Consider the following 24,622-nt stretch of genomic DNA (forward strand, 5'->3'; position numbering starts at 1 on the left):
ACTTACCCAAGTTCATAAACAGTTAAAGTCAAATTACAATTCCCATGTCTGACAGATCCTGGGGCATAAAATGAATAAAGCCAAATAAGAGCCTCAAAGCCTGACTTGGGGTCATTGTGCAAAAGTACACAAAGAGTTAATCCAAAAGAAATTAGCAGGCTTATTTACATAACAAATTAGCTGTAATAAAACACAATGTAATCTGTTTTAGGTCAAGCGCAGCGCTGCTTGGCCAGCCAGGCAGGCTGGTAGTGCTTTGCTCTGTGTGAGGTCCATGTGTAAACACCAATTTAGAGATAGACAGGCACATCATTCCCACTCTGGTATCAACAAATTAGCAGTCTGTCGAAGTCAATTAGACCAGCGGACCCAAGGCCAACATATGGACGCCTTACACTGTGCTCTGACTGCAACAAACTGCAACTGGGGAAAAGGTTTTCTGTTCAGCAGTTATTCAGAGCCGTGTTTACCCAACAGGTGGCAAAACATCTGGCAAAACGTCGAGAGTTTACCTGAAAAATATACTAACATATTGTATACAAAAGAATCTGTCACCACAAAAGGCAGTATAATGGACGAATTGAAGAGTGAAAAGAAATTCTATCTTATCTGAGGTTCCATAGTTGAACTCAGATCTGAATCCCACTTTTGTTTTATATTGTATCTAATTGTTGACTTTTTTCTCAAAAAGGGAGCTCCGGGCTGGCTATGACACTGTGTGTGTGTGTGTGTGTGGTGAGTTCCTCTGTCTCTGTGCCCTCAAAACTCATGCCATGTAGTGTTGTGGGCATGCCTGCCCTCCTGCTCTAAATTGCCCATTGATTCTGTGTGCCATGGGCTGGCACAAGGTCCATGGAGAGAAGCATTTGTGTGCTCTGTGACCATATGTTGCTGGGATAGGCTCCAATGTTGCCATCATCCAAACCATAACAAGTGGGCCTTTGTTTGTTGTCTTTTGCTGAATATCACTGAGTGTGTTCGTCAAAAGCAGGGAGGAAAATGACAAGGCTTCGCTGTTGCACTTTTGCTAAGGACATGCTAAAGCAGGTCAAGAAAAGAGCCATAATCAAACAAACACGGAGCAAAAATAAGAAAATAGTATTGGCATTAATGTATTCCGAGGCTATTTCAGATGTTTACATTACATTATCTAAAGTTGGTATTACACCAAGCTGCTATGCGTTGCTTCATGTTGGAGAACAGCTTAAGATTACTTCTTTCTAGGATAGCCTCTGCATAATGGTTTTTGCAAATGAAATTGCCTGAACAAACATATCAATGTGCAATGCCACACTTGGAAAAGAATCACTTGTCTTTCAAATGCAATAAATCAGTAACACTGTGCAAACCTCATCAAACCTCAAATGGTCAGAGAGGCCAAGAAAGTGGGGGGAAAAGTACTGAGGAAGGCAATGCTAAGCTTTACCAAAACACTTGTCCTTGGGGAATAGGTGTAAGTTGGTTGGCAGGGGAATATGGTGAAGGACACACACACACACACACACACACACACACACACACACACACACACACACACACACTCAAAGGCATTAACACTTGGACAGGGCTGATGACTGGGGGAGAGTGATGATCTCCAGCTTCTCCCATTAGTGAAACCAACAAACACAATGGTGTTGTTGTTATTCTTTTGCCATAATCAGAAAGGGCTCCGTGTGTGGGCAGTGTAGTGGGGAGGAGGAGAAGTCGAGTTTGTCCTATTCAGTTTCCCCCCTTCTTATTTGCATGACTTGAGCAAATTAAATGAATCATATGGCTTTTTGTCGCAACACAAAGTTAGATACCACCCAGCCACTGAATGATTCGAGGAGTGGTTTACATGAGAATGGCCCGGTGGAGATCCAACGGAATCTTCTACAAGTTTGGCGCATACAGTCGCTTTTTGTGACTTACTACCCACAGAAACTGAGCTTTTAAAAGCTTTACTTATGACATTTTAAAACTTTTTCTTATCACGTTGGTCGATGTAACGGTCAAGAGTTTTACATAAATGCGCGAACCCGGTATTTCTTATGAAACTTTTCCTTTAAAGCCACTAACGTTACGTTAGACAAACGTTTCTGTACGTAACGCCGAAACACAACCTGATGACTCTTTCAAACAGACGAAAATAAAAACAGTTCGCTATCAGTTCCCAGTTGCTGTGGGGGGCATAAACGTCAACGGTTGATTAAAAAAAAAAGTACAACCGGACTCTTACCTGTTCTGGTTAACGGTTCAACAGCTTAGCTAAAACGCCTTTCTCCTGACAGTTGTTTGTAGCTGACTGTAGCGAGAAGTAACGTAAATCGACGAGTGATTACCATGGAAACGCATCAGATTGTGTCTAGCAAGACACCGTATACAAAATTAAAAATGTATCCGCGAAACCTGGACATTCATTCAATTTCAGACCAGGTAGGCTAAGTAAAAAAAGACAGGTAAACACTTACAGAAAAGATACTTGGGCACTAGAAAAATAAGTTGCTATGAGATTAAAACGATACAAAAAAGAAACAAAGTTTACGTTACAGGCACTAATGGGGATTTTACAAGACGGAGCTTTAGGTAGGCTACAATTTAAAAAACAAAAGGTATGGTAATTTCACCTACCACTGTGTACCACACAAACGCGCACGCGCGCGCGCGCACACACACACACACACACACACACACAATTTGGTGTATTTGTCCATGTAGGAATGTTAAAATAAGACTTTTTCATCGAGACAGGGCAATTTCCCCTGACCATCCCCACATTCAGCTTTTGGCAACAAGAGGAAGAACGACAATACACGAGGGCTGTAAATGCATCTCCTGATGGGTTTTTAGCAGTAACACCCCAGCCCTTTTAATTTGAAGAAAATGCAACGTGGTGGATGGCCATTAACCTACCCTAGCATCCCTGCGGTGCAGGATCTGATAGGCGGCTCTCCTGGTGGGACAGCAGGACACACGGGGATACAACCTGTGGCAAACTTCTCCGCTGCTGCCGTCAAGCAACACTTTTCGTTCCCGTTTCTTCAGCCGCTTGGGCAGGCTTCCGTCGTAACATCTTCTTCTCCTGGGGCTAATTTCTCCCCTCTCGCCGAATTTAGCGTCTCCACATTCCCACACGCTGACCGCGATGGCCAGGACGAGCACAAATTGCAAATGCTTCATAGTTTAACAAAAATTAACAAAAAATATGAATATTCAAAAAACTCCCAAGATCTGTCCCTTCTTTTTGAAAAAATAGTGGGTTTAACCTGCAGTGTAGAATATATATTTGTTTATATTATTTTGGGCTAATTTCTCCAAGAGGCAAAAGCCAATTTGGCCACTATAAGAAAATTTCAAATATTCTGTTTGTCAGGGCAGGTGTCCTGAATTTGACCAACTGCTATGACGAAAGGTGTTTAAAAATACATTATTGCTGCTTCTGCTTATATAGAACAACTCAGAAATTAAAAAAAAAAAAAAAAAAAATTAAATATAAGCAAAACAATAACACAATTTATCCTGATGAACACAAAAAGTCAAAACCCAAAGAACACCGTGAACTGCAAAAGAGCCGTGATGTTCCTTTAGATGTAATTCCTTTTAAGCACAGCACGGCGGTTTGTGCATGCACGGGGTCAAAAAAAACATAGAAGACATACAAGTTGTCTCTTACTAAAGTCCTCAGACCACTCACATGTTTTCCCGTGCTCTTTCCTCCTTCTTTTTAACCAGCGCGCGAGAAGAGGAGCGAGCGCGGTGACGTACGACTTCGCGGGTGCGCGCATGTGGCCACAGTCGCGTCCACGTCGAGGTAAACAGTTACCTGGTAGAGCGGAGGACGGAGAGGAGAGGCAGTGGTATAGAGGCAGTGGTAAGCGCACTGTTGGGCTCCATCGAACGAAAAAGTAGAAACAATTATTACTGAGGTCTAACTCAGCATTAAATATATTATGTAAAATATAATATACAACAATCTAACCACTTTTTTTAATTGATAACAGGTAATATTCAAGGAAAAATAACTATTGACAGAAGTCTACTAACCTCCAGATTTCTCTGTCCAATCAATAGATAGATGGATAGATAGATAGATAGATAGATAGATAGATAGATAGATAGATAGATAGATAGATAGATAGATAGATAGATAGATAGATAGATAGATAATTTATGAAATATGACAACTAGGCTACATTAATAGCATTGATTAAAACTTGCTGCCCCTTGACCACATTCAATATTTTAAGTTGATGCATCTAAAAGCAAATGCAATGATGTAATAGCCTGTATGATATAACTCTCACAGGTATCATTCTTTGCATTTTGAGTACTTTTACTTTTAACGCTTTATGTACGTTATTCCGATAACATTTTAGTATTTTTTCTAATGTAAGATTCTAAAAGCAAACTTTCCCTTGTCATTATTATTTTGTTAGTATAAGTGATTTTACAGGAATCTGAATACATCTTCCACTGTTACCCAGATTTTTCAAGTTACTTCATGGCCATGAGCCAAGTCTTATAATAAATAAAATATTTGATCCATATGTTCTTTTTTTGTTTTTGAAATAACTTATGAGCGAGGCATGAAGAGTTCCTCAAGACACTAACATTATGAAAATGCAGAATATTATGTTACATCACAAACTGTGTCATGGGTGTTTGACTTTGTTTACATATTTTCTAAAAGGTTTATTCTGGTAGCCACAGAGTGAATAATTATATGTGTTAGGCAGTGGAAAATCCTCTACAATGTAAATCAATCGCCATGACCTGATGCGCAGCAATTTTCTTCCCTACAGTCGAACATACTGTAAGGCATCTTAATTTGGCTCCTGATAATACTGAACCAAATGTGTGTAAATCCTCTTTTATTTCTCTCTTCAGAAAAGTCACATGATAGCGATCCAAAAGGGAATGTCCAACCATGGTAATTACTGAAGAAACAACAGCCCCACCCCCCTTTTTTCGGATACACGGAGAATCTGAAATCAGTTACGTTTACGGCACCTGTTCTTACTTGGGGGTCTTTGGCACTCACCAGAGCCCCAGCTCAGCTTATCTACAGGAATCTGGAGCGGGAGGAATCCAGGAGGGGTTGGTTTGATTGTGGGCAATTATGGAAATGACTGTGTGTGCTATGAAGCCATAGCAGACCCTGCCAGATCTGACCCCCCACCCTCTACATTCTTTACGGTACCCAACTGGAGACATTTCAGGACCAAGTATAGCCAATGTGCCACTGCAGTATTCTGGATGTAAATGAGGAAAGAAACAATACCATATGCAGAGAAGGAATCTGCCACCAACACTACCAACACTATAACCACCAACTCTAGAGCTCCATGCAGAGAAAAGAAATATATTGTCAAAACATGTGGGATCCAGCTGTGGAGTGCAGAAGAGTACATCTGCTGAGAGAGATAGACCATTAGAGAGAATCACAGACAGACCGCATTTCTAAGATGACAGAGTCTTAGTGAGGCACAGGCTCAGAGCAGACACACACACACACACACACACACACCCACACACACACACACACACACACACGCACACGCACACACAAACACGATTGCATAGGTGAAAAAAATAAGCATACAGCCTTTTAAAGTGCACTTTAGCAATACTTACTCTCCACATTATTAAACTGATCTGGTTTCATTCCATTACATTTCAGGTGTGGAGATTCATTATAAAGCTAACTTTGCATTGATTTGGCTTATTAGGATCAAGCTTGTAATTCAATATTGATATAAATAAAACATTAACTTCATAATTCCCTGAAAAGATACCACCTGCTTTTGTCCTTTTTTTATTTCTGCTGGATCAGAGGGGGAATTCTCATTCACTCAGCGTCTGACCCTTTGAAAGGATATCCCAGAGGATGATGGTTAGGTTTGCGTGTGACCACAAAAGGATCAACAACATGAGTCGAGCTCAGCAAGCTCTCATTGCCGCCTCCACTGTTTCCCAGACTGAGAAGATGTTGAACGTTTACTCCATTGTCTCTGCCCATTCTGTTTCTGCATTGTTTGCTTCAAAACTCAGCATCGTAATCATGTGCAACAGGACTGATGACAGAGCTCCGTTTGTGCTTTTTCAATTTTTCCATTCCCATAAGGCAAAACCACTAGCTTACACCTCACAGTTCATAAGTCCACCTAAAGTTGTCTCTGAGTGGTGTTAGAGGTGGCCAACACTTTTCAGTCATCCGTGGAGCTGCGAGAAAAGAAGGACTTTTAGCCATTATTTGAACCAGTAATACACTACGAACATGAACAGAACAGATAGTATTTTCAAGAAAATAGCTCTAAAAATTGGATTCAGTCAAAATTTACACTCATGTTTGAATTAGAATATTCACCTTTGTTTGTTATAAATGATCAGCTTTTTAGCCTTGCTTGTAGCATGGATGCCATTGTTGGTCCGTCTGTCAGACAGGCAGTATTTGGTACGTTCATTCATGGTCCTCGGAGAATGAATCCTGATGATGTCGGTGATCCCCAGACCTTTCCTCTCGCACCACCATTAAGTTCACATTTGTGGCTTTGACTAAAATTCCTCAACAACTATTGAATGGATGACATTGAAATTTGGTACACTATTCACATTTCCCCTCTGAGTGAATTATAACTTGAATTAGCAAATGCTAGCATGGTACTTGTCCCTGAAATAGTGAACATGATAAACGTTATACCTGTCTAATATCAGCATGTTAGCCTTTTTATTGTGAGCATGCTGATGTTAGCATTTAGCTAAAAGCACCGCTGTGCCTGATACAACCATCACAGAGCCACAATCGTGCCTGTAGACTTTATGTTTGAGTTTGACGCTTTAAACTTTTGTAAACTTGTATAAAAACACATCACAAAGGTATTATCTGAATCACTAGTGATAAGTATAAGTGCATTGTACCTCCTCTACCATATAATTAGGAGCACATACAATACAGCGCAATGTGGCATTGCAGGGTCAAAGCATTCACATTCTTCTAACACAGCATTTTTCTATGCCATGAACATGAAATCATTAACCTCAGCCCACTGTTAACAGCCATTCAACAGTGTGTGTGTGTGTGTGTGTGCGTGTGTGTGTGTGTGTATTTTTTCATGGCTTCCGTCCCTCACCTTGCAGCACACAGCAGCATTGTGTTAGTCTCACACCTTTAATGGCCCAGCTTTGGCATACGAAAGCCCAAGGCGGACAGAACTCGGAAAGTGTTCACAATGTCATTAATAGTCCTGACAACAGCTTAATGAGCCTCGGCCATCTGTTTATGAAAGCTTCAGGGAAAAGCAAGAGAGAAACAAGAAAATCAGATCCAGTAGCGATTTCCAGCTGTGTGAGTGCGCCTGATTTCCACTTGAACATTTCAAAACACATAAGGACATTTTAAGTGTAGTGACTTATGCAGCGTCATCTACAGTGAGTCAGTGACTGAGCCTGGGCTGTCTGCCCAGTATCAACAGCCTCTAAATCACTGGCTTCAACCATCGGACCACACTACCTCGCCTCTAGCTTCCTCGCCCCTCCTTCCTCTGTACCACCCTGGAGTGTCCCTAGGCCTTGTTTGGCTAAAGTATACACATGGCATGAGTAACTGAAGCCACCCAGGGCTCCCTGGCGCTGTGGCACGAGACACAAACTGGGTTGCAAGTTGTGAACACAAAGTGTCGCGTCACTGTTTACTCGGAACTCAATGTCTGATGCATGCAAATACACACAATGACATAGTTCCAGGGAGATAAACACAGCAGCATTTGCATTGCTCCATACAGGAAACTGATCAGTCTTGTGCTTCAGATAGATGCCTTTCCAGATGTGAAGGCACAGTGACTCTTCAAACTTAGGGAGCTTACAAGTGGCTATTCTACCTCTCAAGGGTCTGAAATCTCTCACTTCACTTTGAGCCTGTCTTTCCTAATCCTAAAGGAAAAGGAAGGACTGAAGTGACCATAGCTGGTACCTGTTAGTACTTGGATAATTGCCTCTGTAGTCAGCTTTAAAGGGGCTATTTCCATTTCCTCCCCATTTCATTTTCTTTGGTCCTCTCTGAACCCTATAATAGAGAATAGCACAATCCCCCAAAGGCAAGAAAGAGGTTAATGTGCAGATTGATGACTCTTTGTGGCCACTTGTTTGTAAATGTTTCCATCAGGGGTTAAAAGATCCCAAAGTAGTACCATGTTAGGCACCATACATGTGTGCAAATTGCAGATTCATTACAGTCTAGAATCACTGAGCTACAAATGAATTTGGTTGGATGGGGGCGAGGGGTGGTAAGTGTAGTCTGGTGTGGCCAGCAATGATGGTGGTCCCTGACTGCCGATGCTCTCTCCCGTCTTTCTCTCCATTTACTCCCTCATTCCCAGTACCCCGCCATCCTCAGCCCATCTGTTCCTGCTTGGCCTCTCAGGCTCTCCATCAGGTAGGCTTGAGCTATTGAGTGCTCCTCTCATCTTGTCGCATCCAAATAAGCCAAGCAGAGGAGTGTGTATGTGTGTTTGTACCTACTTTTTTAAGTTTTTTTTTTAAAATAATGTGCTGTCTAAAACCTTTGATAAATGAGAGCCCACCAATGACATTAGCTGGCCATTGACTTGCCTTCAGGCAGATCAGCTCAAGTGAAAATATTTAGTGTAAAGATGGACAGCGAGTGCATGCTGCGCTCTTGTTATCCTTTTAAATACAGACAGGTAAGAAGTACATGTGATATTGAATCACATTCCCATGCCATTTTTTCTCTCAGTGTTTTGAATCCAAGCAGTGTCTTTGCGTAATGTTTCTACGAAATGTCTGTCTTTATTAAGAACCATGCCATTATGTTTATGCCCCTAAATTCTTGCTTGCCAGGTGTCTAGGGGAGGTATCAATTCTCATTCTAAACTTTTATCTGAGGAGACAGTATTGCTTTACTGCCACATATTGTATATTGAACTTGTATCATTCAAACAAAAATGCTAGCAGACACACTGGCCAGATCAATCAATTCCACCCTTATTTAGATTGAGCAACTGGAAAGTATTTTACTTCCATTATTTGGAAAAGTAGCTCTCAAGGTGGTCCTCAGCTCGATTTGGAGGGATGATTGGTATGATAGTGCAGTGCTGTACTAGTTCTCTCAAAAGTGGACATTATATGGTTTTCCCAGGGCTTGTGGTCAATTGTGAAATCCCGGTTTGCACAGCCTCTGCATTGGGGTCATTTTACAACAGAAGGGAAAGAGGCGAATGGAACAGGCGCTCCCAAGAAGGCAGTTAGGTGTGGTGGGGAATCAGTTTTTGAGATTTTTTTCCTTTCATCCCGCCATACAAAGGTCACTGTTTGGGAACCCACTGTGTTTTATTGTCCCAGGGAATTGTTTTGAGGTCTCATTTCAGAGTAATATTTCCTTGTCTGGCCCTTGTTCTTTTATATCAGAAAACAGAACTGAAAACTTCCCCTTTGTTTGGAGTCTGGTTACCAAGCATGAGTCATTTTCATAATGTGCCAGCCTCCCCTGTCAGGATGTTTTTGTTCTAATCCCTTTCAGTTAGTCCAAGGTACGTCTGCTAGAAAACACTGCTCAGTTATTACAGTATACATTTTCATTTTGCCTCCCTAAATATAATTCAAACTGTGGTCTCCTTTGTGTTTTTGGTTCATACTAGCCATGGAAGGTATTTAGTGGTAGCTTTGAGTCAAAAGCTTGACAATTGTAATGTACCAGATTTGCAACTGCTTTTGTTAGCCTCACTTGCTCCAAACTCAATGTGACTTTAACTTCTTTCATTATTTATGTCCAGGTGCATTTCCACCTTGCCACTGCTATTACTCTTTATGTATCAGCTAACACTTTAATAGTTACAAAGCCTCCAAATTGGTCATGCACGACTGTGTGTTGGTCAGATGTGTTTTACCTCCTCATGGCCTTAAGGTTCTCATTAGCAGCAGAGCATTGTGTCAGAAGGTGGTCTCCATGCTGGCCCAAGTGATGGCAGCTTTGAGTCAGTCACTACTTCTTCCATGCTCACAAGAAAGCAAGTTCCTGGGGAAAAATCAAGTAAAATGAGGAAATCAAAGAATGATGTATTGTTATACACGGAAATAACATGATTAATAAAACCTGTAGTTGTTACATGCAGTAATCAAGTTTACATATTTTTTTAGCAAAGACAGGCATATGTTAAGTGTCATCAGTCAGTTACATATGCCTCTGCAGCTAAATTAGTTTATTTCTCTTTATTTTATTAAAGGAGCACTTGGATCATTTGGATATTGCAAATAGTCTGCAGGTCAGCTGTGAAAACCGACATATTCAGACTCAAATGTTGAAGTGTCAGTTTCACTTTCAGTTGAACTTTTGATTTAATTATTTTGGACGCAAGGATGCACAGCTACTGGTAACTGTCTTTTCACTGCTATCACAGCAATACTCTCCTGCAATTATATGCAGTTAAGATGGACACATGTAAAAACCCCATGAGAAATACAAATAAGTGTATACATAGCCATGAAACTGAAGTTCCTCTTCTTATTTCCACAATTTAAAATAATTCAAGGTAATGCAAAAATCTGACAGTAACCCAGTTACAAAAGTGCATGTTGACGCACTGTGTGTGATTGACAGCCTCAGACCTCTTTTAGCAGAGTTTATCTCAGACGGATGGGGTCACTGCCCTGTCTGTCACTGTATGTCCTCCTCCCATTCCTCAAACCCTCCATCACATTGACACTTGGACAGCCAAGTTGTCCGAAACCTGCAGATGTCCTCCATACGTGTGCGTAGACCCATCTGCACAAGAGCACAAAACAGGCAAACGGTTGCAGGCCTATTACCACTAAACACTCACATACATAAACACTGCATCATTATCTTCCTACTCCCGTCATAGCCATTCAAAGCAGACGACAAATTAACGAAAGTCAGTGACCATAAACACAGGCTACATCTTTGTACTTGTGGGAAAGATCATTTTGTAAATAATTCAACAAACAAAGCATAAATCAGGAACGTGTAAAACACCAAGTTTATCTTCAGCTAATTGCAACGATACAGAAACAGAACTTTTGTGGTACAGTCCCCACTGTTCTACATTCCAGATGCTGATAGCAGTTTTGGACCACCATGGACTTTAAGTATACTTACATGACTTGAGATGTACAAAGACTGATAAAATGTTCCCCTCTGCTGCTTATCCATCCTCTCTTTGTCAGAGAGGGAATGTTTTTGTCTGTAAGGCAGCGTCTTTTATTTTACAACTCTATAAGCATACGTTTAAATTCTGTGCATAGCCCAGCCTGTAACTGTAGTCGACTTTTAAAAACAAAACTTCCTGCATCAGTGCCCCATTGTAATTGACTAAACAGACTGTCAACGCTTTTTAGCAGAAAGTAGTTCCATTGAAAACTGTCCACAGTGAGGTCTGTGGATGGTAAAAAGTAACTTTCTGCTTGTTTCTGGAAAGAGCTAGCATCTAGGCTCTGAAGATGGCAATATTGGTCTGTTATTAGGTACTACATTGGTCCAATTCCATTCACTTCCACTTTATTGAGGTGGTGGTGATAAATCTTAGACTCTAATGTATCAAAACCTGGACAAAAAAAGCATGGTTAGATACAACAAGGGGCAAGTGAGAGAAATACCCGTTTTCCTCTGAAATCCATCTGGTAGGCTACATACTGTACAGAATTGAGAACAGCCATATTATTTGTAAAATGGTGGCCTGCGCTAGCAGGTGTTTGACGTCAATACTCTTAGATGTATAGTTTGTGCTAATTTGCTGTAAAATACTGACTTTGTCATATAGCCTTTGGAAGAGGAATATAAAGAAGGAAATGGGGTGTCTTGCCAACAGCAGGCCACAACTGGAATCACTATTCCTTTCACACAATGTATTTGATTAGTAAGGCTGTTATGATTTTACAGGCCAAGACATGAAAACCATATGGTATGTCTTTTATTAAGATGCTAAATGAACTGAGCCCTTTATGTTCTTGTGGTGCACTCAGCCCACCAAAAGAGCTCTGTGAATTCTGATATCCAAGGGAGAATTGACCGAACTCGACAATGCTGGTGAGATAAACCAGCAACAAAATGAGAGGATGGATTAATCATAAATCATTTGTGCACCACAGTGCAACATTCAGATGCATTTCAACACTTGTCCTTCCTTAGAAAAGTGGATTTTCTTTCCTACCAGTCTTTCACAACCTGTGGCTTGCATGCTGTTTCAAGGAGAAGGAGACTGCCAAGTATCACTGCATACTCCAAATATTTGGGTGGTCAACTGGACAGTGCTGTTGCGGTTGGATCCCATCAGCGATGTTCAAACACTCTTGAACTTGCTTCATGTTGTACATTGTGCTGTAAGTGTTGAGCATTTATTTTGTCATTTGACTTCTAAAATATGGTAGGTATTCAAGGTTAGACGTTGATTTCTGTTCTTTCCTGTTCTAACTGAGCAGCATGAACATGTGGCACACATTGCTACATTTGAATGTGAAAAACAATTGAGTTTAATGGCTTCTGAAATAGAAATGACAACAATGTTGTATGTCTGTAGATTTTTAGCTTTTAGAAGTCACTTTTTGAGCTTGTAATCTGCATTGCAATGTCAGGAAATTCTTCATCCATTCACCCTATTCATAAATACTCATTTAATTTGCATTACACAGTTCTTTACTTTATCCTGGATCTTTGTTTGTCATCTTACTTGTTCTTGTAAAATGATTTTGACTTGTGTTACCTACGTGACTGTACAGGTGACAAATATTTTTTAAGGGAAGGCAGAGCTGCCCTGCAGGTTTATGTAAGAAGAAACTACTTTTACAGATGTGTTTTGTCTTTGTTGGTCAGTGGCCATCCTGTCTTTATGATGTATTAAGGTCAAGAATGAACTCTGCTGTTCAAAAGCATTTTTGTTTACATTTTACATTTCTCATCACATGCACAAGTGTGTCCATGAGGCCTGACAAATGTCTTAAACTTATGCCTGTATATTTGTATTGAACACATAAACAGACAATTTGGGATATGCTCAATGAAACATAGCTAGCGAAGGTTAAAAATGCAAGTGTGCATTTAATGTGGGAGTTCACCTCAGATCAGATTACCCCATATTTTATTGAAGCTACTTTCTTTTGCACATGTACCAAACAACAACCTTTTCTTTTCTTTTGCATCAGATGTGCAATTTGAGTTGTTCTTTCTTACAATGATCACTGTCTATTACAAAGCCCAATATTTTCCTTTGTCTCTGTCTTCAAACCTTGTGCTCACAAGGTATTGTCTATCTATCTAACTGGATACCAGTACAGCACTATCTGGTAATCAAAATAGTATTTGGCATTATGTGTAGCCACAGTCACAGTATACAAACGTCTCTCATCGTTGGAATACAGCTCTTAATACAGCTGATTCATCACTAGTGTAGACCTCCAGTGTAGAAGGAAATAAACTTGAGAGTGTAACACAAACTTGAAAACATAAAAAACTGAGGAAAATCATCAAATCTTTTGGAAATAGCATGGTCTCCAAGATCAACTGCAAAATGCTGGACATCCTTAAATCACTGTGCCTGCAGCCTCATTAGCAAGCTGCAGAGGAGAGGAAGCCATATGTTAGCAAATGTTTGCATACCCAAGTGTGACAACTTCACCAGTGGCCAAACACAGAGGTGTCATGTGTTTGTACCTGTCTTTGTTGAATGCTTAGCAACCAGTAGCATAGTCATTTATAACTCTTGTAGATCCACATGACTTAATTATTTTCCATCATAACATACAGTCTAAAGAAACCCTTTCAAACTTTAAACCTCTGTTTTTTTGTGTGTGTAGCCGGTTTTACACTTTGATGAAAAGAATTTGCCTATGCATGAATCATTGTTTATATCATACATTAAGAGTTTCTTGTGCTGCAATATGATGTGTTGTTTGTATAATTACATAAAGTTGACAGTTCCAAATGTCCAAAGAACCTGTTAAATCCTATACCACTATTTTGACATTTTGGGTTTAATGTGTTTGCCGTCATCATCTCTATGTGTCTGTCCTGGTTATCGACTTTTGAGACTGACCGTCTTGTCTTGTGTGAATTAATCTGGTTTTCTATGCAAAATTGTAGATTTCTTGTGTTTATGGTGTAATATTGCCAGTGAGAGCAGAAACTCACTAAAACACGTCCCTGGACGTTATTTATAGCGTTGACGTAACATATTTTTATGTGTATTTTTTTGAGGTGTCAGCCTGGTAGTCAGTACAATTTGACATTTGAACTTAACAAAATATCACATAGTGTTTTAAAGCCAAAAACTACATTGACACATAGATACATAAAGGAGGCAGTGCGGTATACAGATTATGCCAATGATAATTGTTTAGCAGGTTGTTTGGACTGGCTGTGTGTCACAGTGTGGAGTCCTGGCTAAATATTTACTGGCTGATGGGGAGGGGTTAGAAGGCATGCTTTGCCAAGCTTGTGTCTCTGGTGTAGGAGCAAAGAGATGGGGGGGGTAAGATGGTGAAGTCATTGCCACTGACCGATGTCGTTAGCGAGCCAGTGACGTTCAATCCTGACCCTTTTACCATTTAGGGGGCCCTGGACTGATATGAGTGTTATTGACCCAGAGGCCATGCGTGGCATGTTTGGGGTCTGCAGAATATATCCCAAGCTTTAACCTATACAACAGAGCCAATTATAGCTGCTAAAGGCCAAACAATACAATCCATCAGTCAGGTTTCTTGGGTAAACAGGAATGGGGTGTAAACTCCAAATCCCAGAGAAGCTAAGGGTCAGTGGAGCTGTTTGATTGTCTAATTGGGGGTTTGAGTGAGTGTGTCTGAGAAAAAGAGAAAATGAGAGATAAAAAAGCGAGAGTAAGGGCATCTGTGCATGTGTGTGTGTGTGTGTGTGTGTGTGTGTGTGCGTGTGTGTGTGCGTGCGTGTGTGCGTGCATGCGTGCGCATCGCTGCGCAAACCCTACTGGTCTGGAGGCACCAAGACACCTAATGAATGTGTGTTTGTCCTTCAGACCCCACACACCTCTGTTTATTTGAACGTGGGATAGTGTTCCTGAGCTGTTTTATCCTCCCTGTGTTTGCCACTTAACATGTGCACCGCAGGGTTGGCCAGTGCAGCAGTGTGCACCACTTTTAAAAAAAAAAATCAGGAAAATATCAGTCAGCCTGACAATAATCATAGACAAACAAACTTTATCTTGTGGATATAGTGTTCCTCTTCATTATTGTTCAGTCTTCATTATGAAGCAGGGTGATAATCCAAATAACTCCAGCGCAGACGGTGCCAAAGGCAACGGGCCAATGGAAGATTGGCGGTCGGTTTAGTGTCAATGATGTGGTGATGTGGGTCAGGGATAGCAGCAGCAGCAGCGATCATTGCACAGTGGCTAAGAGCCCAGTCAGACCACCGGGGAGGAGGCCTTCACCTCTTTCCTCAGCCATCAATCACTCACATACATATAAGCAAAGATAGATACAAGCAAACGCAACCAGACGCTCATCCTTACACCTCACCATTATGTATAATTTACACTAACCTACAATAAAAAAAGATGTAATTCACACTATGCTATATATTATTCATGCCAGACCTTTGGTTTCCTAAGCATTGATTGATGCAGCATGTGTATTTTGTGAATGACCGATTTTATGTATTTAGCTTTATTTTGTTAAAGTGGACACACTATTTTTGCTCAGTCCCTAAAAGTTGTCACGGAGTGAACCAAAAAGGCCAGGGTATGCTCCAAATGCACTACTTTCTTATGATGTGTCTTTTCAGCCATCTCAGACATCAAACGCGTTTACAGCCAAGAGTCACACTTAAAACTGTCATAGAGAGGGGCAAAACGCAATAATCGGTTCAGCTTCTATATTCAGACCATCTGACAAGCAATTTGGTTGAAGTTAAAATCCTGGGGTCAAACAAGGCCTTAATAAACACTGATCCGCAGCTTTACACTCACAGATAAGGAGGTTTATGTCTCTTACATCAGGCCAGACCCTCTTTAATGTTCATTGCCATATCTAGCCTACTCAGGAGGAAAGGGGTAAACTAAAATCACTTGGTTAGCACTAACTGACGAAGTATGGTCTGTGGATGGACAACATTCCCTGACACAAACATAACAGTTTCAAATGCACATTTAGTTTGAAAGAAAACCTGACCTTATGGGATCACTATAAAATGAGTTACTATAAAATGTGTAAGACATTTTATCAGACTAAAAAGTCATCACAGCTGATGGTGGTTTTGGTCACAATTTACAATGTTCCATAATTTTTGGAAAATACAACATATCAGCCTTTGTCCGTGATAGAACAATTAAGTCATGGACTTTGCATCTTTGTCCTTGGTGTTTCATATTACCATAAGGATTCCCCTTAGTCCCAAACCTGCTCAGCATTATGTTAGTCATGGTGAAGTGTGTTTTTGACCTTTGAGACCTCAGTGTGTCTTCTGTGGAGGCCTGCTACTCAGCTGGTGTTAGCTGTTTCACGCTGGTATCACTGTTATTAATGTTCATGGTTGTCTGCATGAAAATCCCCCCGAAAGTGGCGATTAGAGGGATGAAAGGAGTGTCTGGAGGTGTTGAAGAATTTGTAAAAGTTTGATATTTATAGCATGGTGTCTAGCACGGTGATTTATGATTGTACTCAGTTTTATGATGAAATTAACATAGGTTTACAAATCCATTACATATTTATCATACTGATAAACACAGTCTTCAGGTTTTGTCATTCTTTATCAACTTCACACACCACCAATATGCATACTACTACTACTACTACTACTACTACTACTACTACACACACACACACACACCCACACACAGAGGCTGCCCTGTAGCACCTCTTTAATTCACACCAGCACTTGCTATTCTTCACTGGTGGTGTGATAGTATTCGCTGAGAGTTGTTCCTCCTGAGTCTTTCAGTTGTCTCAAACATTCTACTTCAGCGTAAGGCCTTATTGCCCACCCAAAGAGGTTATAGGGATTCTCGACTGCCCTCTCTCTCCCTAAGTGGGTGGTCCTCTGGTGTATGGCTGAGGCACAGGTGGAGCATTGTAGGGGTGCTCACAAAAATAACCCCCCTCGCTCCTCACCAACAACCCCTTCTCCCCACCCGTTTTTGCCACGCCTGCTGTATGGAAAGGTGGACAAAATTTTGCAGAACCCTCCATTAGACCGTTGAGGCACAAAACACTGGAGGTGAAATGTTGACACACACAAACCTGTGTTTTGTCATTCTGAGAAAAGCTGAGTAAATTAAACACTCATATACAATGCCACATTTTTTGGAACTTGAGTACTGTAAATAAGAGCTTTGATTTCACATGTGCTACTTGCTTTGAAGGTTTCTCAACAAGGGGCTTGTAAAGTATTATTCTTAATAAAGTTTTGATCACAAAGGCCGTCGGCATTAAAAAAAAAAAAAAAGACGACTTTCCCTACTAAAAATATTCCCATGCTCTGGTTTTGTAAATAATTATAGTTCCGCTGAATGTGTTTTATAAAGTTTACATGGTAGGTTCAATGCACCCTATCTGTTGTTTGGAACCCTGCAAACCACCAGCAAGATGTTGACATATGGCAGCTCTGGTGTAGTGCACAAAGCATGGATTACTTGGGACCATAATAAACAGGAGCATAAAGAGGGATCTGTGCAGAGGGGGTGCCCTGAAAGGGGTGACTCTCCTCGGACCTCCTTGTCTTAATATCCCTGTGTCCGTCTCCAGCTTTCTGAAACCCTCTAGGTTTATCGGACTGTGTGACTCGGTTGGTGAGAGGCTGCCAGCCACCTGCTCACAGAGTGATTCATTGTTAAAGCATGACGAAGATAGACAAAGAACATAACATGTGTTACCATCTCATACAGTTGACACATAAACTCATAATAGAGACATATTTGTGCAGAAATACAGCTCACTGTGGGTGCTCCCCATAGTGAAATTGCAATGCTAGTTTGCACAAAGACTTAGCTGTGTGCTCTATCCACCTGCTCTTAGGTAAAGAGATGCCAGAATTTCTGATTCAATGAACCATTTATACTAGGTCGAGTAACATAGTGCTCTGCACGCTTTCCACCTGTACAGCAATGCAGGGTGCATTGTGAAAAAAAAGAACATGAAAAGCTTGTTAACATCCCGTTGAGCACCTTATTGCAGGAAAGCATCATTAAGATTGACGACTTTGGCAAGGTTGTCAAACACGCAGTGACAGGTATTTCAGACAATGATTGGATTGCCAAAGAATCAGCCAACTTTATGTGAGGCTAAACATCCATTATCAGAGTTCCTATCCTCTTACGTCTCACATAACTTCCTGCTCAGATCTTTGCGAGGGCCAGATGGTTACATTGGCCACTGGGGATAGCGAGAAACCCAGAAAGACAGTTTTACAATCTGCAATTACGGGACAGATAAACTAAACGCTCAACAAAGCAAGGCATTTCCCGATCCCTGGCATCCAGACTTTGATAAGAAACAAGCTGCATTCTTTGGCCAATTCACTGTCTTCAAAATTGAAATACCAGTGCTAATGAAGACTCTTACTGTAGCTTTAATGGGAGATTTGAATGTGAGATTTTTGTTTCAGTCTAATGAAGGCAGTGCACTGAAAATATACTGTAAAGCATGCCTCAGTGATCCAACTGTGGAAGCATCAATGTGTGTTTAGAAAGCTTTTGCAAAGCACTCAAAGCTGTCTCATTTGTTTTGGGTTTGGTCACATGCCAATTGATGCTAAAGGGGATAGAGTTTCTTAACCAATGAGCAGGGCTCCACATATTGCTACACTCGAAAGTTCTGTCTGTTTTGTTCCACATTAACATTTCACAGAGAGATCAGGCGCCTGCCCTCTGTCTTCTACCCCAGGGAGCAAGAATCCCCCACAAACTGACACTGATACAATCTCCAGGTAATGGTTGAGCCAGAGGGTGTCTGAGGATATACTGTGTGTGTGTGTGTGTGTGTGTGTGTGTGTGTGTGTGTGTGTGTGTGTGTGTGCATTGTGTTTGCTGTGGTGTGCGTGTGTGGTTTCGTGTGTGTGCGTGTGTTGTGTGCGTGTGTGTGTGTGTTTGTGTGTGTGCGTGTGCGGGCCGCAATGCGTGACTCGAGGAGGTACCGAGCCCCACTGGTGTGGTCACAGGGCCAAAGTTCACTCAGAAATGTGTGGCCCGGGGTCGAGAGGTGTTATGGCCTCCGTTAACGGTAAGGGTAGAGTTTCAACCTCCAACCTCACCCTCTCCTCTTTCTCCAGGCGTCTCTGCCACTTACATTTCTCATCATGACACGCGTGACGACCCCCACCTATTAGTCAGGTGACAGAGGCTTGATGGAGGTGAAGAAAGAGCGAATAATAACGCCAGACAGCAGGAGTGTTAAAAAACAGAATTAGATGGCAATGGTTTGGTGGTTTAGATTTAAGTTGGAGAAAGTCCCTGCAAAACATATAAAAGGATCGTGGGAAAGGTTTGTGATGACTTTTATATGGGAGCGAGTGTGTTGATGGTGCAATAGTGTAAATGCATGGTTCACATGTGTGATGACCAGTCTCTACATTTGGAGCGAAGCAGTGGTGGAGTACAACGACTCGTACTGTACTAAGGTACTTTATCTTTCTCCATTTTATGCTACTTTATATTTCACCTTTTACTCCTCTACTTTTTATTATTTAACAGCTGTAGCTACATGTTATTTTCCAGATATGAGACTCAAAACCTAGAACCATTCTACTGCTTAATGATTACTTTGACTTTTAACATTTTAAGGAATTTTCACTTCAGAATTAGTTTACTTAAACATGCAATAACTGATTGTGGTCACTTGGGGTAGCGTATCAAGCTGTTAACATAGTATTGATGATCATCACCTTACAAAATTGTTTTGGGTAATAATGTGTTAGCAAACATTCACCTTTTGAGACACCCATACAGACACAGTGCAACATTGCAGTCATTTGGAGAAGATGTTTCTGGCCACCTGACAAATTTCAGTCATTCAGTCTCCTTTGAGCTTTTTTTTGTCTCCACCAACTCCTGAGGGAAATATCTGTCTCTTTAGCTGCTAAAGGCTCCACTATGTTCAGTTCACCACTAAGTTCCTAACTTTGCTTTTCTGATGTTTGGTGTTTTTTTCTGAAAAGCAAAAAGAGAGTAGGCAGTAAAGTTGCAAGTCATATAACTAAACCAATGAATCCATTGTTAATATAAAAACATTATGTCTCAATACTTCTTCCACCACTGAAACACAGACATGCAGTATTGTACTGATGGAAATGTGACTCCACAAACAGAAACCTTTCCTTCTCTAAAATCACAGTGACCGTTTTAGTAGTGATCTGTTCTAGTAATACATGGTATTAATTGGTGCAACTCGCAAATACACACACACACACACACACACACACACACACAAACATTCTCAGTTTAAGTGTTCCCCAGACAGTATGTGATCCTCAGACAGGAGAGTGCTTCCTCCTCTAGTAGTCAGGTCTTGTCTGAAGGATCAGTCTGGCGAGGTCATCCAGACAGAGACAGAGAGGGAGAGAGGATCTCTCTCCTTTATGATGCTCCTGAGCCCGGTCAGAAAAATGTTGGGGTGGTTTTTCAGTTCCGTCCAAACTGATGTTACTAGCAAATGTTGTTGACATTGTTTTCAGATTCTTCAGTGTTTTTTAAACTTGAGCTACAGTTTTTCCCCTCACTATTTCAATCTTTCTATTTCTGTCTGTTTGTTTCCACTTACCTGGATCTTTTTGTTGTTTTTTTTGTTTTATGGGACACTTATTTATTATTTCTTGTGCAATGTTTCTCTCTCTTGTTTTTTGTGCCTTTGCAGTTTTGCCTCCTTGCCTCTTTCTCTTTCTCTCTTTCTCTCTCTCCTCTCTCTCTCTCTCTCTCTCTCTCTCTCTCTCTCTCTCTCTGTCTTGCTTCCTCTGTCTCTGTCTTGCTGCTGGTGTTTTTCAGAAAAATAACAAGGTCTGGGGCTATGCGTGTGCATGTGTTTTGCGCTGGCTGCATTGACTAGATGGGCTGGCTGCGCTGGGCTGGCTTCTTGTGTGGTCCCCCGGCAAACTTTATGATTTATTCAGCTAAAGGCAGAGGAGCACGACCCCCAGTGACCACAGAGAGGGAGCTGCACGTGGGTTTAATGATTCCACCACAAAAATGTCTGCTATGGCTGGGTCTGCGTGGAGCTCAGAGCCCCCCCACTGGCTGAATGGTGGGGTGGGGGGATTTGAAAAGAGAGCTCGGCTGACCGGCCTGAGTCAATACCAACGCTTACCACTACTCATCGACTCAAAGGGATTACGAGGGAAGAATGGACAGACAGAAAGCTACATCCCACTGGCATGTTCCAAATGTTTTAAACTCCTGTATTTTACTGAATGCTCAGTGATTCCTGCATGCATGTTCTTTATCACGCATCTTTATTTTTCTTTCTCCATCCCAGCCCCCCCCCCCCGGGTCGTGTTGTGGATTTCAATGGCATTATTGAAATGTGGACACTGAGGATGATGTAACCAAGCTTCCAAGAACAGGGAGAAGGGCAGAAATAATGGGGGGGGGGTTTGATGGAGGTATTTGGCATATTTTTCTCTGCTGGTGTCCAGGTCTGCTGGCTCAAGAGAGTGACTGCTGAGGGCTTGGATCTGGATGCTACGCTTGGTGCTGCTTCTCTCTCTGTCTATTTGGCTACAGCTCGCCAGAACAAGATGATGTCATTCACAGAGATTTGTGAACATTCTAGATGAAGAAACAAAATCACAGGGGTGAGCCTAATTACACTGCCCAAGTGGGAACAGGTCAAAGAGCTTCACTGTACCACTCCTTCTTTTAAAACAGGTTGGCTTGGTCCATCTTGGCTTTTTCAAAATGAAAATGCTCCTGCATATTTGAAAGATATGTGTAAATATATGAATATGTAGACAACATGCACTACAGGTGGATACATTCCAAGAGCAACAAAAGAAAAAGAAACACAACAAAGACATTTTCACACACAAACATTACATAAGGAAAAGCATGGGTGTAAATAATCAAATTAATGATGGCTGAATTCCGTTGACATGCTTCGCTGTCAGGAACCCGGTATTATGCAATCATTTCATCTATTGTTAATAAAACAAGCTTTGATTTACACAGTTTTTAAGGGCCACACCAGAAAGAGACTCAGCGGAAATTCATTTTTAATCTTGTTAACTGTCATTTAGCAAGCTTGTTAGCTCAGTGGATAACAGGACAATAAGTCCACTTAGTTAATTCAAAAGAGCATCAACTGCTGTCTGGTAACTGTCTGCAAACCGTGTATTGACATGGTGACACAAAGCTAATAAGCTACAATAGTGTACCCCATTTTCTCTGACTCTCTGTTCCCTCAAAGTCAGCACTGTCAAGGCGGCCTGCTATTGATCAGTGACTTCAGTTCACCAAAGCTGAAGTTACCACATAAGATTGACGGGGATTGACATCGTCCCTGCATGCCAATCTACAAATCAATCAGATTTTGCCGCAACATTTCAGTTTTAAATGCTTTACAGACATGTTTCTGCATTTTAACTGCTTCCTGGTTTGGACAGAAGCTCTTGCAGGGTAGTATCACTTACATCACAGCAGGTTTTAGTCTGTGTTTGCATGGATGCCTCCCTCTGCGTGTGTCAAAGGGTGAAGCCGTATCAAACCAGTCATCATTACTAGCTCATTCCACAACCCCAGGAGGGATTACACAACGGTCAGTACTTGGTGGGTGTGACACAGGCTTCTCCGTCAACCCCAGGCTCACAGCGAGTAATGAGTCCACCCAGAAGAACCTCAGCACACGCCCAGGGCCCAAGGAAATGTATGTGCTCACCATGTCTGGTATGACAACCCCCCTCCTCGACTAGCCAGGAACAGAAACTCATATCTGTTGCTCTGTCTTTGATCCTCAACAATCCCTCCCACCAAATATATTACGTGGTTTTTATGTGGCAAAGCTGTGTAAGGTTTAATGGCTTATTTCCAGTAGCATCTCGTAGGTCTACAGAAAATACACAAATGTACACAAAGACACACATACCTCTGTCTGCCTCTCTCCCTCTCTTCTTGCTGTGTCTCTCTATTTTTTTATCACACACACACACACTCACGCTACCAGGTCCAGGCATAAATCAGTATGACTCAAAATGCAAAGAAAACATTGACCCAAAACATATGGAGATGATGAAGGCATTTATTTGCTCAGCGGGGTCTGCAGTGATATGTGAATGGACCATTTTGTTTGTGTAGAAAATGGAGGTGAATTAATTGATGTGCATGCAGTGTAATTTAATGTCCAAGGGCCTGTTGAGCCCATTATAGTAAACTGGGGATTTCTCCTGGTGTTGCTCATGGGTTAGCTGTTGAACAGACCAACATTAGTGCATGCCACCGAGAGAAAATGCAGCAGGGTTTGGGAGAAAAGTAGGGAGTTCCACTTTTTAATTCCATTCAGTTATAAGTGGAAAATCCAGGAGGGGGAATGTGGAAGGGACGATAATCCTTGCAATGAGACAGCTCTTGTTGATCTCCACTTTTTCTCTCTCACCTCTTGTCATGCTGGTTTCTACCCCCCTCCTCGCGTCCTCCTGATCCTTGGAAGGATTTGGTAATATCACTTGGTTCCAAGTGTGACATATCCTCATGCTCTTGCTCTCTGACTCCCCTTCTTCACCCCCCTCCCCTGCCACCCTGTCCCTCTTTAAGGAGCATTTGTTTTGAGCCTTGTCACCACCACGCACCGTGTGGTTCCAGAACCGTCTCTTGCTAATAACCGCGCTCCAGATGAGTCACGGAGGGAGAGAGACCGAGAGAGTGGCGTTCTTCGCTATTTTTGGCCCCTGACATCGGCCCCATAAGAGCCTTTCCCCTTCGTGTCTACCCCTCTCCGTCCCTCTGATCTTTGGACCTCCTCAACAGATGAAACAAGCACTTTGAGGAGGGCCTCGGTCACTGGCTCCGCTCCTCTCTCTGCTGGACTGGTGTGAACAGCTGCCTGTTTTGGTTTGTGTCATACACACAAACATTCATACACACAGTGTTTGGGTTTAAAGGCCTCTCTCGGCAGGTCCTCTGTGTCCTATGAGTTATGACAAACGTTGTTATGCTCCCTTTCACATTACTCTTACACGTGCTGCCGGAGTAGATTGCCGTGTGTTCCTAGAGCGTGGGTCATTTGGACGCAATCCAGTGTTTGAACAGCTGTAATGAGCACTTGACATTATTAACTTCACTGTGGAGAAAGAGAAATTGGCTATAGATTGAGTCTTTATTAATAAAAAAGAATTTAAATGGCAACATTTGCTCAGTCTGTACTATGACTGAATCTTCTTGCTTTCCATAGCAGATGCTACTTCATGGAGGTTATGTGGAACACTAATACATTCTGATGTTATGTCTAAATTAAACTATTCTTCACAGAATTCATTTGTTTTATGAAAACATCGACCAGGAGTCCTTTGACTGGTGGGAGTTCTCTGTTTCTTGATGTTTATTGGCTGAAAAATAGAAAAACATCCTTAGGGAGAAGGTGCTTACCATTAACAATTTCAATTTGTCACTGATGGAAATAAACACATTTGTTTCATTTTCACAAAGACACATAGAGAGTAGTAAAAACTGTA

General features: G+C 41.5%; 1 protein-coding gene across 3 annotated transcripts in view; it reads right to left on the reverse strand.

The window, feature by feature from the left end:
* The window catches only part of hhip (hedgehog interacting protein), a 32,848-nt gene extending 29,156 nt beyond the window's left edge, over window positions 1–3,692 (reverse strand). The window contains exon 1 of one of the 3 annotated variants that reach the window (XM_032538611.1): window positions 2,893–3,692. In XM_032538611.1, coding sequence (XP_032394502.1) covers window positions 2,893–3,159 — 267 coding nt within the window. In that variant the 5' untranslated portion in view covers window positions 3,160–3,692. Of the gene's footprint in view, window positions 1–2,218; window positions 2,448–2,892 lie in introns of those variants that run through there. The other 2 variants (XM_032538619.1, XM_032538623.1) reach the window with 2 other exon arrangements.
* Between the last annotated feature and the right edge of the window lie 20,930 nt (window positions 3,693–24,622).

The sequence above is a fragment of the Etheostoma spectabile genome, chromosome 2 (assembly GCF_008692095.1).
Source record: "Etheostoma spectabile isolate EspeVRDwgs_2016 chromosome 2, UIUC_Espe_1.0, whole genome shotgun sequence".
Lineage (NCBI taxonomy): Eukaryota > Metazoa > Chordata > Actinopteri > Perciformes > Percidae > Etheostoma > Etheostoma spectabile.